Raw genomic sequence first — 17384 nt, 5'->3', positions numbered from 1 at the left:
AATCCCAGGATTTCAGGACTCTTTCCTCAGGTCAGATTTCCCTTTCAGATCCCTGTAGGCTTTGGGGCTTTGGGTGACCACCACTCCCTAAGGAGCCAGCAGGTCTGTGTCAGGACCGCTTGAGTCCCCCGTCATGTCACACCGCTTCTTATAAAGCCACAGAGAGCTGGCCAAGCTCAAAAGATGGCCACTGTGGAACCGCGGAAACAGACAGGGTTTTAGGTCCAAAGTATTATTATTTGTTGTTGTTGCTGTTGTGGCTGTTGTTAACTCCTTTCACTGTCCCCCTCAGGCAGCGTGGCTAGAAACGCCTCCAGGGACGCCCTACCGCGGCCAGCCTTTATCACTACGGTAACTACCAACGCCAGGCACTCCTATCCCCACGGAGCCCGGACAGACACCCAGACACCGTGGCAGACAGACAGACACAGACACAGACACACACAGACACGGGGGCTGCGGGGCTCCCCGCCCGCCTCCATCTCCCGGCGGGGCGGGGCGGGGCGGGCGGCGGCTGCCCGCAGCCAACATGGCTGCGCTGGCAACGGCCGTGGCGGCGGCGGCCGGCGGGCAGCAGCAGCAGCAGCAGCAGCAGGTAAAGGCTGAGGGCTGAGGCAGGGGCCGCTGGCTCGCCAGGCGAGCAGCAGAGAGAGAGAGAGAGCAGCAGGCAGTGTCATACAGAGCCCGTGGCTGTCAGCAGTCCCAGTGTGTGGTGTCTTCGGGCTGCCTGGGGTTGCTGGCAGGGAGAGGTGGCAGTCTGCAGGGCGGCTTGAGCAGTTTCATCATGCTAAGCGAGTGATTTCCTCGAGCGAGATGAAGTGGGGGTAGTCCGCCTAATGCAGATTAACATGTAGATAACATCAGATTACATAGTCAGGTAGCGAGTTACCTCTGAATCTCCAAAAACCAGCTATTTTGATTTAGTGTGATGCATACTGTGATCAGCAGCACCCGCTAAAGCAAGTTGATGTCGCATTCTTTCCATTTTTCCTTTGAAGAACATATTTTTATATACACTCATCATCACTTCAATTTTATACCCATGTGACTTAAAATTATTTGAATTACTGTAGTGTAAAAAACAGAAGTAGTGCTTTTGTTATCTGCAGTGTGGTGTTGTCCGCTTAAAAGTAGCCTGAGTATTTAAAAATAAAATACTGTTTGTGAATAATACTCCATTTTGTTGTGTACAGAATGACAGCTGTTTCAGTACTGCAGGTTCTGGTCAGCAGTGTCAGAACTGGAAGATGAAAGCTGAACAAGCTAAGAAAGCAGAATTCGTAAGAACAGCAGAAAAGCTAAGAACTCAGTAAGTAAAAGACAACCATAACTCTATTTTCATGCTGTTCTGGAGATAATATAACTCAAGGTTTAAGGTAAGAATTCATGGTAATAAAATTTTAGGCAAAGGTTTCCTTTTTTTTTCAGGACTTCAGGTAGATTATTACAGTTGTAGTTGTTTAGGATAGCATCATGAGCTTCAAAATCACCCATTTTTCTAATTACTACTGTGACCTCGGTCAGTTATTTTGTTTAGTTTGCTGTTGCACCAGTTGATAACACAAGAATGAAAGCGTCCATGGCATTACTTAGTTCCCAGCTTTCCTACTCAGCTGTGCAGTGCATGTGGCATTCTTGAGTTCTTAGTTTTCCTACTCAGCTGTGCTTACCTTTCTAATGAGCTAAAGCCTATGAAAGATGTCTACAAAATGAAAATTGTAGCAGCATTACAACAGCTTCCTCAGAGAAGATTGAGAGCACTTCTAGATTATCTAGGCCATTGCTTTGGAATATGGGAGTTCAAGACAGCTGAAGCACAGACGTGATTTAAATGTGTTTCCCCACATCTTGACTAATGACTTTAATAACTATACAGGTAGTTGAAAGAACAGTGAGGTTTCTGCATGCACAAATGAGCTTTCTGAGGAAGAGCTGGCCTAGCCAGTGGGCTCAAGGAGGCAGGTTTGTAGTTAGGAATCCTGAATGAGCTGTGACACTGAAGTCTCGCAGCAGCATTTTACTCTGACTGAATCCTCTTAGTTCTGGATCCTGGGTAGTGTCTCAAAAAGTTGACTGCTTGGTAATGTAGAGATTCCCGAGCAGTTTTAAATGAGGCAGTTTGGATGCCATTTAACTATGGCAAGTTGTCCTTCTGCAGTTGTGTTCTTAAGGCTTCTAGTGCACTCTCTGAGATTTTGTTACTCAGGTTGGTTCACTCCAGTGAACAGCAAAGCATTTAAGTTACGAAGGCATCTTCATGTAGAGGATTGAACTATATAGCAGCAATAGCCTACTGTAGAACCAACCTCCTACTGAGAGACAGAGTATTATGGGTTGTCAGTAGTGCTTCTTAACATTGGGAATCAACACGTTCTGGGTGGCACCAGTATTGTGTTGCTCTGATCTCTTAGCATGGTGGCACTGACCTACACAGATACGCTCAAGGCTGCAGTATTGGTAGTCCTTTTGCATCTATGGTTCTCTAGGTAAAACTCTAGTAGACTACCTATCTGCAGCAAGGAAAAGCAAATCCTACTGTGAGTTGCATTCTAAGGCTTCTGACCTTAGTGAGGAAGCAAAAGTGACCTGTAGATCCGTGTATTATACATAAACTATGGTCAGTAAGGTAGCAACGTTAACATCTTGAAATATGCTGACAGTAATGAACTTGAATTCAAATCTTCAGTTGCAGTAGTACTACCATCAGTGTAACCCTGAGGGAATGTACTTGATTTGTCTGTGCTGGGGCTCCATCTGTGTGTGCAATTGCAGTAATACAGCCTGTGTCCCCTCAGTGCTTTCCAATGAAAATTCTCATAAGGCTGCTTGGTAAGTGAGCATCATACAGATAAAATTTCATGCTGTTTCAGTGTGTGAAGCACTGCTTGTCTGTGAGATAATTCCTTCTTTAACATCTATATCTTGTTCAAGTTCTTGGGTTAATTCGGTACATAGTCTTGTAACTACAGAAAGGTTTTCCTTGAAATCAGCTATAGTAGCAAACCAGTGACTTGGATAATATCTAAGATGGTCCTGCTGACACAGCATCAGCTGAATACTAACCATGGAAAATCTTGTGCTTTGATAAGTATTTGCGGCTTGCTCAGTGTGGCAACCTTGTTTTCCAGGCTTGCAAATATTGAAAAGGACAAAAATGGACATCTTTACAATAGGAGGAATGATTCCAGGGTAGAATACAGCATACTAGAAGAACTGGAACATAAAATGACTGTCAGCAGGAAAACTGAAAGTAAGTGGGTTTTCCTTTTTTCCTTTTTTTTTTTTTTTTCTCCTCCTGTTGGTTTACTTATTTTTACTCTACAGTTGTTTTCTTAAATGGTTTATCAATCAGCAATATGGAGAGATTAGTGTGGATGGGAGGTAGATTCTGATAAAAGTGTGGTATTTCACCATGTGTACTGCTTATAAAGAAGAATTCCCCAACTCACTTGCAAAATTCAGAAGCATAAGCATTTTGGGTCTTTTGTGTTATCGTTTTCTTTCAATCTTGAATGTACCGGGTACTACTCACAAAACTTGGTGGAAATTTTGTGTTTTAAAAACTTAGAAGCAATTTTGGATGTGTACTGCAAAATGTAACGTTGTCTAGCTAGGTACTGTAAATAGGTAGTTAGCATAAAATAAGTTTTTTCCACACTGATTACTGCCTGTAAATAGGCTTTTGAACTCTTCAGTTCTGTGCCTGCATTTTTCAACTTTTGAGATAATGGATATTCGTAGTACAAATGGTGCAGTGAGATACACAGTCCGTCCTCTATTACAGTTCAACTGCCAGACTAATTAAACAGAACAAAAGTGACTGCCTGGATACAGTACCGAAGTAATAAAATAAATCATGCTATGCCTTCCGATAAAGAAGATGAAAAAAATCAAGTTGAAGGAAGGGGAAAGGACCCAGGGAGACAACTAAAAATACCTTAGAAATGTCTATGTATTAATGTGGGTCTTTTAAGTGAGGAATCCTAAGATATTTTTTACATCTTAAAATCATTAAAAAATATAAATATTTCTGTGGAATGACTAAGCTAAAAAGTCCAGAAAGTTTCCCAAGTGTACAGAGGAAGCCCAAAAGTATGGGTGGATGTGCTGGGATATACTATTATAAGATTAACAACAACAACAAAAACACAAAAAAACGCGAGGAGAGGTATAAGGTACTAAATGTGAGATGTGAAGGAATGTTAGAGTCTTGTAGGATGTGTACTAGAACCCCCACGCTTCTCATTTTCTGTGCTGCTGTGTTGAGGTCTTTGAGCACAATCTGTACGCTTTTGCATTTTAAATAGTTATAGTTTGAACTAACAGGGTCATGTCATGGCTCTGTTTTGTTACACTTAGGTGGTGGTCTCTGTTATTTCTTCTTTAAACCAATCCTGTTAAAAAGACAGAGTCTTTAGACTCCCTAGTACCTTAGATGTACCCAGAACTTCATTCAAATCAATACTTTATTTATAAAGTTGTGAGGAATCAATTGGTTAATAAAGCAAATAAGCACATGCATGCTTGGAGTTCCTGAAAACATTAATTCTACTTCACTTAATGTGACAAATATATTAATCATGTTGAAGTAGTAAATTCATACATGGTTTTCAAGCCTGCTTTTTCTCCATTGCTGAGTGTTTTGAGGCTTAGGTAAAAGCCCTTTCAAAACTCTATAGCTGTTACCTGTACAGGCAATATTGTTCTCCAAACTCCAGTTACCTCATAAAAGGTTTGAGAAAACTGAACTAATCTCAATGTGACTATACTGTTGAAACCTTTTGAAATGGAACTACTAATTTTAAAATCTGATGGTGTGTGGGAAGATACACAGCACGTGCACTCAGCTTCATGCAGTTAGGTATGTTACGATACTTTGTATTACAGCAGTTTCATATGATTAAACGGATTTTCTGTTTCTTATTAGATGAAATCCCTAGTTTAGACACTTCATTGTTTGTTGTTTTCTGTTGAATTAAATGCACAAAGACACTGTTAGAACTATCATCACCTTATTTTGTTTACCAGAAACTAAAATCCTGCAGCAGCTATCAAAAATCCGTAATAATGTGAAGAAACTTCAACAACAATTGAAAGATGTGAAGCATACATCAGAATGTAAGTCACGCTGACAGATTTTAAAACAGTTTTGTTTATAGACAGGTTTCTTGGATGGTTGTACTTGCGATTCTCCTGCAGACTTGGGATACTCCTTCTGTAGTCTGTCTGCCCTTCCAGGAATCTGGGAAGGGGATTGTGAGAAGAGAGAAATACAAGAAAGGGTAAAACCTCTTGCAGTTCTCTGTGGGAACAGATAAACTTGTTCTCTATTAGAAGTGATGTGGGTTTGTTTGTTCAGGCTGTTGAGTCCAGTATTTTCTACTTGCAACTCTTTACCTTATGCAAAACAAAGTCAGTATTGTAGTGTAATGTGTAGATACAGCTCCCTTTCATCCAGTAAGTGGTCACAGAGTATGATCTACATGGAACTGATTCCTAGTCGCCCAGAAGTCACCTAGGTTGAAGTGTAAGTTGGAATGTTCCATGCAAGATGCTGAGACAACTTGTTCAGCTTGGTTGTTTTGAACCTCTTGGGAAATAGTTGGGAAATGTCACAGAATAATGGTTCCTTTACTACCTACCATCTGGAACTCAGGCTTCAGGTCTGCTGCTAGCCGAGGACCTCATGATGCTAAACAAAATGCATGTCATTTCACGTATTCAGCGTCTATTCTATAAAAAATGTATTATCTTTCTTCTTAAACTGTAAATGTATCATCTTCTCTCTTAAACTGTTAGCAAAGGTAAAGGAGCAAGACATGAAAGCTGAGCTACAAGTTTTAGATGATACAACGGTATCAATTTATTATTTTTTTTTTTTAGAGCCAGGTTAGTTAAACTGTTGATCAGTATGTGTCCATAGAGTTGTACTGGTTTAAAACACTCAGGTTCTAAAACGTCTTTCTACCATTGCAAAATAACTGTCTTTCTCTCTCTCTTTCTCCAAATGAGGATTAAAGCATTTGAAGTGCAGGATATGAAGTCTCACTTTGAAGTTTCTTTGTAAGCCCAGTTTTGTAGAAAGTAGTGAGATGTAGGCTACATATGGCTAGTGTGGCCTGGTAAAAAACAAAGATTTGATTGTGCTGCTTAAGTCACTTACTGCATTGTTATAAGAGACAAAAGTGGAAGCCCTTTACTTTAAGATAAGGCTGTCTCATTCTGTGAATCAGTTAAAGATTACCAGAATGAGAGTTTTTGTTCAATTGAAATAAACATTTATACTGGGATTTGCATCCAGTTAGCTAAATCACTGTGAAATCACACCTTTTGAATAAATGAGTCTTTCTTGTAAGAGTGTTTGAGATGGAAATGTAGTCTTTTTTGTACGCTGAAATAAAAGCATCCCATAATTCTCTGCAAGTGCTTCATTTCTGAATAGTCCTGATTTACTGGTAAATACTCTAACCTTCTTAGGTGATATGTTCTTCTTTTCGTTTTTAGTTGTTGACAAGCTCAAGGAAATGATGGAAGAAATTGAAAATGCAATCAATGCTTTTAAAGAAGAACAGAGGCAAACGTATGTTTATACATGCTTCAGCTACAAAAAAAAAGTGCTTTCATAATACACAATGACAACTTTGCATCAATCGAGTAAACTATTCTCTTGATTTTTCTCTTCTGCCCATGATTCCTGTTGTATGTCAATCAAAACTCAAACTATCAAGATTTTAATCTTGATATACAACCTTTTAGAGAGGCTGTTTATATAGCTGCTTCACTGACTCAATGTAACAATTATTTGCCTATCAAGAGGCTTTTCCAAGAAAAGCTGCAGAACAGATTATATTGTTCTCATGTTTTTTGTTTTTTTTTTAAGTGGGCGGATTTTTTTTCCCTCTTTCTTCTCCCTAGTGGTGTCAGGAGGGGACTGAGTTAATTGTTTGCATGCCATAAATGTGAGCTTCCACTAAAAGGGTAACTTAATTCCAGTTGTGTAGTGCTTTATTATGGGATCATTACAACTATGCTGTCATCTGTGTTAGTTACCATTTCAGTTCTTAATCTTTTAAGAATGGCTTTTGTGTGGCATTGAACAATTCCAAAATTCATTTTCACTGAGCAATGAATGCTGGATCTCTTTTCTTACACTCCAGTGTTTGTTCCCTTTTTAGATATGAACAGCTTTTGAAGGATGAAAAAACTGTCGTTAATGAGCTCAGCGTCTTTGAGAAAAAAGTGGAACTGTGGGTGTTAAGCAGCTCAACAACAGAAAAAGTTCTGAAGCTGCCATCAGCTAGGATCTCAGTTGATAAAACACTGGAAAATCATCTACCTGAAGAAGTAGTAGAATTTGAAAGATTTCTGCAGCGAACAGGGGGGAGGCAGGGAGGCTGGGATGATTATGATCATCAAAATTTTCTGAAAGTGTGGACAAAGCACAAAGGAAAGCTGTCCTACATGGATGAAGCCCTTGAGTATCTCTGTGGAAGAACAAAAGAAGAAGTTGAACAACATGACAAATGGTACCGAGAGTATCTAATTTTACAAGAAAGAAAAAAAGAGGTAAAATGAACAAAAACACCCCCCTTCTAGGACTATTGTAGCTTTTACAAAAAAATATTTGTTTTTAAAAAGCCCACACTTATTTTTGTATTTGCCTGTCTGGTCATAATGCTACGTAGATTTCTGTTACAGTTGGTGATACGTAACTGAAGTCTTCTTTAGCATCCTTACCAAAATATTTGTCTTAAATGAATTATCAGTAAGTATAGACCTAGCAACATACTGACATGGCCTGTGTATTGTCAGCATACTTTGCAAATGCTTATAAATGGAAGTTGTCCAGCAAGTTAGATGTCAATCCCAGAGCAGTAAGTGATCCTATTTGAAAAACACAACTCTTTGCTACACGTCCTGGAGAATGTCTGTCTCACTGTATAAGCAATACACCTATCAATTTCTGCTGAAGATAATTATGGTTCCGTGTAGAGAACTGATGCCTTCCAGAACTATCCACCTGCATGCAAAAGATGTACTGACACAAAAATTGGGGTATAAAATAGTGAGTGGAATTGTATTTCAGGTCTTATTTTTTTCTTCAAAATAGCATTTTCACTGAGAAAAACATTTTACACTAATATTCCTAACTGTTTTAACCTAAGAAGTTTCAACTCATGAATCTTAAACCTGCCTGTATGATGCATAAGATAGAAAATTTGATTATGACAAAGCAGACAAGTGGTCTTTTGGCCTAAGTTTTCCCGTAAGTAGATTTCCAATTCCCATCTTCAGTTTGTATCCTTAGAGCATATGTCTTTATCAGATGCAATCAACAGGAATGTATACAGTTTTTATGAAGACATTGTTTATCTCCTGCTGTTCTCTTGCAGTCAATTAAGAAATGGAAGGAGAAGCAGCAGCAAGAGAAAGAAGGAAATTTGAAGAAGAAAGAGAAATCAGAAAGAATGCTCAAGAAAGAATGGCTTCAGCATGAAGAAGCTCAGAAGCAAAAAGCAGAGGAAGAAAGAAAAAGACAACAAGCAGCAATTGAAGCATGGAAAAAACAGAAAGCAATAGCATTTGCGATGGAACAAGCATCACAACTAAAACTAGAAGAAGAGAAGGAGAAAAAGCAACTAAAAGAACGCCAGCGCCAATGTCACATGAAGTTACTCTTGGAAAGGTATACCTTGCAGAAGAAAGAAAAGGAGGAACTTGAAAAGCTTGAAAAGGAGAAGAGAGAGGAAGCTGAAAAGGAGGAGAGGAAGAGAACTGCTGCAGCAGAAATTACAAAATTTCAAGAGCGAGTATGTAAATACCTCTCTACTCATCCATATGATTTTTAAAAATCTGCCTACTTCCTTCTGTAATCTGCTAAACACTTTAAAAAAAAATCTAGATATCCTACTCAATCTGTTTTTGATTCACTGTGTGTAACAGCATCTGTCTACACCCAAGAAACAGTATGAAACTTTATTCCAGAGTATGATGTTTCTTTTCCTCAGCATTTAAAGGATTCTTCAGGCCTGTATCTCCTTGTAAATATATGATGGTTTTGTTTATTTCCATGTGAAGATGATTTGGGAAAAACAGCTTGACTGGGTTGCTCACCGTTGCTAAAGAAAAAGCTGAGATGTGATGATTGTATAAGGGAAAAAAGCTCTTTGAAGATCTTACAGGCTTCATTAGGTGTAAGGTCAAGCCAGGTCCCATCTCAATATAAACACGAGAACCAGTATCACTGTCAGTGTTCACACTAAATTTTGGGTGAAATGAACAGGTTGAATGACTGCAGTTTTTTCTATCCTGTGTAATTTTAGTTTGGACAGGAGAAGCTTGTAGCAAGTAGCTACCTAGTGTTAACTTTACACTGTGGCGAAAGGATTAACAGCAAACTGCTGCATGCCTACGTATTTCAAAGTATTTCAGAATACGTTGAAATAAAATAGGCTTTTTCTCTTCTACACGTTTCAGGATCTACATAAACTTCAGCTGAAGATTCAACAAAAACAAGTCAAAGAAGCCGAGAAACAAGAAAAAGAACAAAGATTGGCGAAATTAAGAGAGAAGGTAATGTATAGTGTTTTGTTGTTGTTTTTTTTTTTTCAATCTCGGGTGGGCACGGCTTGCTCCTTCAAACGCGTTGTGAACGGGCGGCCCCTCGGGGGCCACAAAACCACCTTCCTTTCTCTTCCCACCCCCTCCCCGCCTGTGTTTTTCCCCCCCCTAGGTCCACGTCCGTGCGGCCAGGGACCCGTCCCGCCTGCTGCAGCCGACGCGGGGCTGGGAGGAGCGCAGCAAGGCGCCCAGCCCCGCAGCGCCGCAGCCTCTCCACCTGCCCCGGAGGTACGCAGGGGGGCAGCGGGCAGCGGGCAGCCGGCGGGGGGCGTCCCCTCTGAGCGCCCTCCCCGCTGCTCCCCGTCCCCGCAGGGCCGTGCCCGCCTGGCGCCGGGGGCTGTAGCGCGCCGGCGCCACCAGCGGGCGCGCCGGCGCCACCGAGGCCACGCCCCCCTCCGCGCGCGGCCGCGCCCTGTGACGCGATCGTGGCGCGCCGGCGGCAGCTTTAGCAGCAGCGGCAGCGGAGGAGGAGGAGGAGGAGGAAGAGGAGGAAGAGGAGGAGGCGGCCGTGTCCGTGAAGATGGCGGAGTCGCCGTCCTGGGCGGAGGCGGAGCGGCTGGACTTCCTGAAGGAGCGGCATGTGCGCTTCTTCCAGCGCTGCCTGCAGGTCCTGCCCGAGCGCTACTCCTCCCTGGAGACCAGCAGGTAGCCGCAGCGCCACACCGACCCTGCCCCGGACCCTGCCCCTGCCCCTGCCCCTGCCCCTGCTCCTGCTCCTGCCCCTCCGCCTCTCCCCGCCCCGGGGTGCCCGGCAGCACCGGGGCTGTCCCCAGGGGGTCGCCCACCCGCACGGGGCGCCCTGGGAGGTGTGCGCCCTGCTCACCCCAACGCCCCCTGTCCGCGAGGGAAGGCGCGCTGATCCTTTTTTAATCTATTTTCAGGCTTGTTCTTCGCTCCTTTAATCCTTCCCCGAAAGCCGATTTCGGAATAAATGAGTTAAGCCTTCTGTAGCTCCGAGTGGGCGCTCTCGTTAATGTGAGAGGAATCGTTTAAATCTGCATTAGCTAGTGCAAATGGTAAAGCAGTACTGGGAGATGTTATTCGCTGTAATGCAGAGCCCCATTCATGGCTCTGGAATGCATTTGTTTCACAAGGCCAAGTGCACGGTGCTGCGCCTGGGTCGTGGCAACCCCAGGCACCAGCACAGACTGGGAGAGGAACTCACTGAGAGCAGCCCAGCAGAGAGAGAGTTGGGGGGTTCTGGTGGACAGAAAGCTCAACATGAGCCAGCAGGGTGTGCTTGCAGCCCAGCAGGCCAACTGCATCCTGGGCTGCATCAACAGAGGGGTGGGCAGCAGGTGTAGGGAGGTCCCCCTCTGTGCTGCCCTTCTGAGGCCCCACCTGGAGTGCTGCGTCCAGGTACAGGGCCCCCAGCACAAGAGGGATGTGGGGCTGTTAGAGCAGGTCCATGGGAATGACACAAAGATAATCAGAGGGCTGGAGCACCTCTCCTGTGAAGAAAGGATGAATATCCCTAGCTCGCAGCTTTCAGAAGAGAATGCTCAAGGCCAACCTCATTGCAGCTCTTTAGTACTTAAAGGGGGCTTATAAAAAAGATGGAGATTGACTTTACACAGACAGAGAGTGATACAACAAAGGGGAATGGTTTTGAATTAAAGAGGGGCAATTTAGAGGTTAGGGTGAAATTCTTTTCTCAGAGGGTGGTGAGGCACTGGAACAGGTTGTCCGGAGAAGCTGTGGATGCCCCATCCCTGGAGGTGTTCAAGGCCAGGCTGGACGAGGCCCTGGGCAAGAGGGTGATCTAGTGGGTGGCATCCACTGTGTGCCCCCAGTGGCAGAGGGGTTGGAACCGGATGACCTTTAAGGCCCCTTCCAACCCAAGATGTCCTATCATTCTGTGATTCTTAAGCTCTTCACATAAGGTAGTAAGTTGTCTGTGAGGCACAGGAGGATAACTAATTTGATTTTCCAGCTGTCCTTTGTCAAAAAAAAAAAAAAACTTGGGGGCATGTAAAAGATTTAATATCTTATTAACCAATAAAATTATCTTTCAGTTTGTAATTACTTGGAAGTCATGCTGTCAGGAAAGCTCTAAGACTTTGGTCATGCCTTGTCAGTACAAGCTGTCCATCAGTTCAGAGCACACTTCACAAAAACATGCATTTTTTCACCTGTGAGGACTAGTATGCATGTAGTGTTGAGCTGTATGTATAATAGCATGTGATTTGATATTTAAAAAGAATGTTACAAATTTTTATCTCGAATGCTTGTGCAATACTGAGAAATAGCTGTTTTTTGAAAATTGGGACTGTCAGTTTGAAACTATTTCATGACACCTTAATTTTTGGCTAATAAGCATTCTCAAGTTCAAGCCTTCAATTAGAATAAAATTCACTCATCTCAACTCATGCTTTTTTTTTTTCCCTAAGTTTTGTGAAGTTTTTACGCAGGAAGAGATTCTTCAGTTCTCCTACACCAATTCCTAAATCATTATTCTGGAGATATCTGTGAGCAAAATTGAAGTTAGTGATTGAACCATAAATATGTGGTTCCTGGTTTGACCTTGAAGATGCCAAGTTCACCTTTTTGATGAGTTCAAGGTCACTGAGTTCCCCAGACCCGCTGAACTGGCCCTGCTGCTGGATGAAAAGCTGCTACCCTATCCTTACCTCCTTTGTTGCTGCATTTGTGTGGTTCCATAGCGATCAAGAATGAGAACTTCAAATATATTAAAGAGCAACTGGTGAAAAACCTTGTGTTTATCAGTGGGATTGGTTTGGGGTCACTGCAGCAGGAGCAACTGCATTTGTTGTCCAAAGGCAAGGTGGTAGAGGGTGAAGTTTTCCACGCAGCACTGGTCTTTAGCACTTAACCCTGTAGTTTGTCACATGTTAAGGGAGTAGGCACAGCTATAAAGAAATCTCATTTCACCTTCCTTGCTGAAATTACTGGCCCAAAGCCTTCATAATTATTTTTGTCTTCACTTAGTGCTTGCAACATCAACAACAGTAGATTTTAAGTAATCTCATACTTGGTCACTCAGTGCCATCAAGTTTGGTGGGAGAACAAAAAACTAGTCTCTGAAGTCTTTCAGATTATGATGTTTTATGTTGCTCTTTGTAGCATGCTTATTCAGTTTCTCACATCAGTCACTTCAAGCTGTTTTTGAATTCTACTGAGAAACTGTAGTTTTTCTCCAGGCCTGAAGACCAAGAACTCTGAATCTGTCATCAGAAGTACCTTTACTCGTCTGTCTGGGATGGGAACTTAATACACATGCTACCTGTTTCATAAGCGTTCAGTAGGTCAATTAACAAATACATTTCAGCTGTCAAACTTCGATGTTTCACTTTCTAAATTAATATACACACTGTAGTTGAAGTGGTAGAAGACAAGAAGAAAAGATACAGCAAAAGTGATGCCAAACCCGGGGATTGTCTCACAAAGGACTGCCCTCTGTGTGAAGCGGTGTATGTGAAATGATTTGGTTTCATGCTGTGTCAGCTGATATCCTTTGTCTCTTAGTTTCAGAGAGTGTGTATGTGTGTGCATTAATTCTCCGTGAGGCAGGGTGGTGGAGAGTCAGATGTAGTGTCCAGATCGCCGTGCCAGGAGCTCGCTGTTCCCAGTGGTGCCGGATGCTCCTGGCCATCCCGTATGAATTCCAGCACACTGCACAGGCTGCTCCTTAATGACGGTGGTACTGCTAACACAATCTGCTCTAATTAAATAAAATGAAACGTATCTATGTCTATAACCACTTGTTACCTTCATTTATTGGACACATTCATATCTTAGTGTAGATAGGGTTTATTGGTTTGTCCTTTACAGCCTTCTGGTTTTGAACCTAGTTTGCAGCAGTTTCTAGGCCTGGAGTTGGCAGGCTCATGCTTTGCTGGAAGCAGCTTAGCTTAGCTAAGCTGGGCAACATAGTATGAAAATGCCATTAAATATTTGCAGATGAAGATTTTCAAACTTAATGTCTATGAAAATCAGAAAATACCGTGTGCAGGGTTTCAGAAAAGTACCATGCTGTAACTGAACTGTCTTTTTATTTTTACTTTTATTTTTATTTTTAATAGTGTTTTTTTCAAAGTTGTGGGTTAGCCAGAGTGAGATTTTGGGTTACACAGATCTGATCAATGCCAAAAGTTGATATAAGCCTTGAAGTTTTAATCTTGTGCTTTGAAAGACTATATCATAACAATCATGTGGCTACAAAAGCCTGTTCCATGTAGAAATAACGTGTGCAACATAGTGTTTTTGTCTCTCTGTACTCCAAAAAACATCAGTAGTAATAATAGTAAAGAGACATGTTTTAGGATACAGTGATTACAAAGTAAATACACACTTCTTTCTGACATGAACACTTGAAGTAATGAGGCTGTGTGTTATTCTGTGTTTGATATTTTTCATTAAGACCTTGTGTTGCATGAGGGAATTTTCTGAACAGGGAGTGTTAATGCTCAGTACCAAACAGGTTAAAGCCTTTTGTGAGCAAGAGTGATGCGAAGAGCAATGCAAAAGCTCAGGGTGGAAGTAAAAGGAAGTGTAAAATGATGCAACCTTAGCTTAACAAGTCACCATTCTTCAAACAATTTGTGTCCACCACTTGTAACATGTAATCCTAGATGATAACAGTTTAGAAGCAGAAGATGATGGCACTTGCGAATGGCCACGCGATGACCATAGCAGCAGGTCAGTCCACTGACGGGAATGTCACCCTTCAAGGGTGTGCCACTATGTTGAGATGAGTGTCTGCTGCATCATCATTTGGTTGCTGTTTTAATTGGAAGAATTCCCTTTGAGCTGTGCCTTGGGCTGACTCACATCACCATTTTTTCTCTGGCCTTTCTGTTTGGTTCTCATGCAGAATCGCAGGCAGAAATTAAATGGCTCTAAAGGCTTCTGTTCACATCTGTCCTCACCTTCAGAGGTGCCCACTACTGGTGGCCAAGGTGGCACAGCAGCCTGTGAGGTAACTGCAAATTGTAATTTGTCTCCTAAGGAAAGCCAGCATTCAGCTGGTGGTCTTCCTTACCACGCTAAGCAGCAGTTTCTGTCTGTTTAGCAGCTGTTTCACAAACCATCACCACATCTGGTAAAAAGAGAGCGAGAATTTCCAGAAGTTTAGGCAGGTGCAATCATGAATGGCACAAGAGACGTTCCAGGTACCATCATGTGAACATTTTCTCTGTCTCAATATACAAGATTCAGTTCCTACCCCAGTGCTGTTCCCTTGGTGCTCTGTCAGTGCAATTCATGCAGATTCATGTTCAAGGGGCTGTTCTAGGACACTGAAATGGTTTGAGGCAAAAACAAACCCCCCAGATGAGTTAACAGAGTAGCCTTATAAAACAGCTATAAAACAGCTATGGTGGCACACGTTTACGGATGGAAATGAGCTGTGGGCAAGAGAGAACTTCAGCATGCTCACTCCTCCAGGCTTCGTTGTATACTTGGATTTGGCATGCTTAATTTTAGATGCTCAATTAAGTCAGTCATCAAGGGTCTTCTGTACCAAAGGACAGGAATTAAATACCTCTAGGTGGTAATTAATCCTGTCTCCCTGTTTGCACATTGATGGGTTACAAAGGAAGCCTTGCTGTTTGACAGCTGGCTTCTGAAAGTGGGTTTAGGACACGGTGAGAATTCATGTCCTTAACTAGTGCTCCAAAAGTTAATAACTTACTCTACTTTGGTAGTCTTTCTCAGGTAAGCAGGCGTTTAGGTTAACATCTAAAGTGTCATATCATTACTGTATAATAGGAGGGGTGGCTTGTACAAAAACTCTTTTGAGACAGTGAAATGATTACAGCACAAAAAACACGATTTTGTCCGGTAGATAAATTTCATGCTTTCTGAGCTAGCCTCTATGCATTGCACCGCTCTCAAAAAGGCTGAGAATCATAGATAAATCTGTTTCTGCAACCGTTTGTTAATCTCCCCATGATATTTATGGTGGGAAGTGTAAGTCTTATCTTTTTCTTTTAGGTTGACAATTGCATTTTTCGCACTCTCTGGTCTGGATATGTTGGATTCCTTAGATGTGGTGAACAAAGATGATATAATAGAATGGATTTATTCCCTTCAGGTCCTTCCCACAGAAGACAGTGAGTGAGTTTTTAGTTTTTTTTTTAATTGATATTAACTTCTTTACTTTTGCCTTTCACCTGGGGGAATAGTGTATGGCTTTTGTTCTTTTGTAAATACAAGCTTGACCTTCCAGAAGTGCTGTCCTGATAATTTCAGGTAGTGATGTCTAGCAATTCCTAGAAATAGAATAGGAATTCCCTCTACAGAAATGAAAGTAAAAGTTAAACTTTTTTTTTAATGTATTCAAGGTAAAGCTATGAAATTAATACGAAGATAAGACATTATAAAATAATAACGAAGTTGCACCTTTAAGCATCTCAGAGAAATGTTTGACCTGTTTCTAAAAGAAATGCATGCTATATTAGCCTTATGGGTTTATTAGTGATTATGTTGACATCCACAAATTGTAGCTATGCCAGGAGCTCTAAGCACAGGTGTGTTTATTTAAAACGGGTTTTGGAAAAGGGAGGTGTAAGATTAAGAAACGAAAAGGATAAACACAGCTTAAAAATGAAAAATCTGTTCTTCAGATCAGTGACTTTAATTTACCTGTGTCCTGGTTTCAGCGAGGACAGAGTTCATTTTCTTCCTAGTAGCTGGTAGGGTGCTATGTTTTGGACTAGGATAAGAAGAGTGCTGGTAACATGCTGATGTTTTAATTGTTGCAGAGCAGTGCTTACACCAAGCCAAGGATGTCTCAGCTTCTTGGTGTCCTGCCAGCGGGCAGGCTGGGGGTGCAGCTGGGAGGGGACAGACCCAGGACAGCTGACCCAAACTGGCCAAAGGGGTATCCCATACCATATGGGGTCATGCTGGGTTAAACCACAACAACCTGACGTTTTTTGGAGTAATGCTGTTGCTGTGACCCAGCTGTCCTCAGACTGGAAGGCACACAACAGATCAAGCAGGGGAGGGACCACGCAGGACCTGGCTCTCTCCAGGTGACTGCCTGAGCAGGAGCACAGGGAGGTGCTGTTTCCATGGGCTCCTTGGTATGCACATTTCTTCTGTGGCAGTGCAGGTGAATGGCTAATAGCAGTGGAGGGAACAGCAGGGAACAGCTGCAGGCAAGACACTGCTATTTTATGACAATAGGTGTTGGCATGTTGAGTGCTGGAGTGGGGATAGCTCCAGGCTGGTCTAAGAGCAGAGGTAATTACAGATGCCTGTCTAAGCTGTTCCATGAATGAAAAGCATTTTTATGAAGTGAGCATATGGAAGTCAAGCTTGCTGATGCTTGATTTTTACAGTAACAAAGAGACCCCTTTTCTTGTTCTGGCAACTTGGAAATCACCAGATCCACTCTAGGCACTAGCTCTAAAAGATTTGTTTTTTCTTATGTTATATTCCAGGACTAATTAGGAAAAAAAGAAAAAAAAAAGTTTTGGATCACATAATTGTCCCCATGGTGCTTTTAATCATGAGAAGGTACTTACCCCTCAGTGTTAGATTTTTTTTTCCAGGGTGTGCATGCTTTGTTGTAGGAGTTGCACACTTTTGATCTCTATCCCAGTCTTCAGGAGTATATTTTTAAAACAAAAGTGAAGTCTACAAGTTTGCAAGAAGAGAGATATAGAGAGGAGAGAGAATAATCATTTTTTGTTTATTTGTCTTTGATACAGTATGCAGTAATTCTCAATGATTTTTTTTTCCATACCTAGCCAATATTTGGGATAGTCCCATTGTCAGGAGCCTTGCAGGGAGGG

General features: G+C 42.1%; 2 protein-coding genes across 4 annotated transcripts in view; both read left to right on the top strand.

The window, feature by feature from the left end:
* Window positions 1–434: 434 nt before the first annotated feature.
* CCDC112 (coiled-coil domain containing 112) lies at window positions 435–10071 on the top strand. Of its 3 annotated transcripts, XM_068666656.1 has the most exons (10): window positions 451–595; window positions 1194–1309; window positions 3129–3250; window positions 5029–5118; window positions 6505–6580; window positions 7176–7566; window positions 8394–8810; window positions 9478–9573; window positions 9734–9849; window positions 9934–10071. In XM_068666656.1, the coding sequence occupies exons 1-10, from the start codon at window positions 530–532 to the stop codon at window positions 9962–9964; spliced, it is 1521 nt and encodes a 506-aa protein (XP_068522757.1). In that variant the 5' UTR covers window positions 451–529; the 3' UTR covers window positions 9965–10071. The 3 variants fall into 3 exon arrangements, with proteins under 3 accessions (XP_068522756.1, XP_068522757.1, XP_068522755.1); XM_068666655.1 differs by having other exon boundaries at window positions 435–592; window positions 9734–9964; XM_068666654.1 differs by having other exon boundaries at window positions 9734–9964.
* A 60-nt stretch (window positions 10072–10131) lies between these two features.
* PGGT1B (protein geranylgeranyltransferase type I subunit beta) overlaps window positions 10132–17384 on the top strand; it is a 36607-nt gene continuing 29354 nt past the window's right edge. Inside the window, 2 exon segments of the mRNA XM_068666657.1 lie at window positions 10132–10266; window positions 15577–15695. Coding sequence (XP_068522758.1) covers window positions 10142–10266; window positions 15577–15695 — 244 coding nt within the window. The 5' untranslated portion in view covers window positions 10132–10141.

Source organism: Anas acuta, chromosome Z, assembly GCF_963932015.1.
Source record: "Anas acuta chromosome Z, bAnaAcu1.1, whole genome shotgun sequence".
In the NCBI taxonomy this organism is placed as follows: domain Eukaryota; kingdom Metazoa; phylum Chordata; class Aves; order Anseriformes; family Anatidae; genus Anas; species Anas acuta.
Note: the sequence above shows the minus strand (reverse complement) of the source record. Positions and strands in the feature narration are given on the sequence as shown.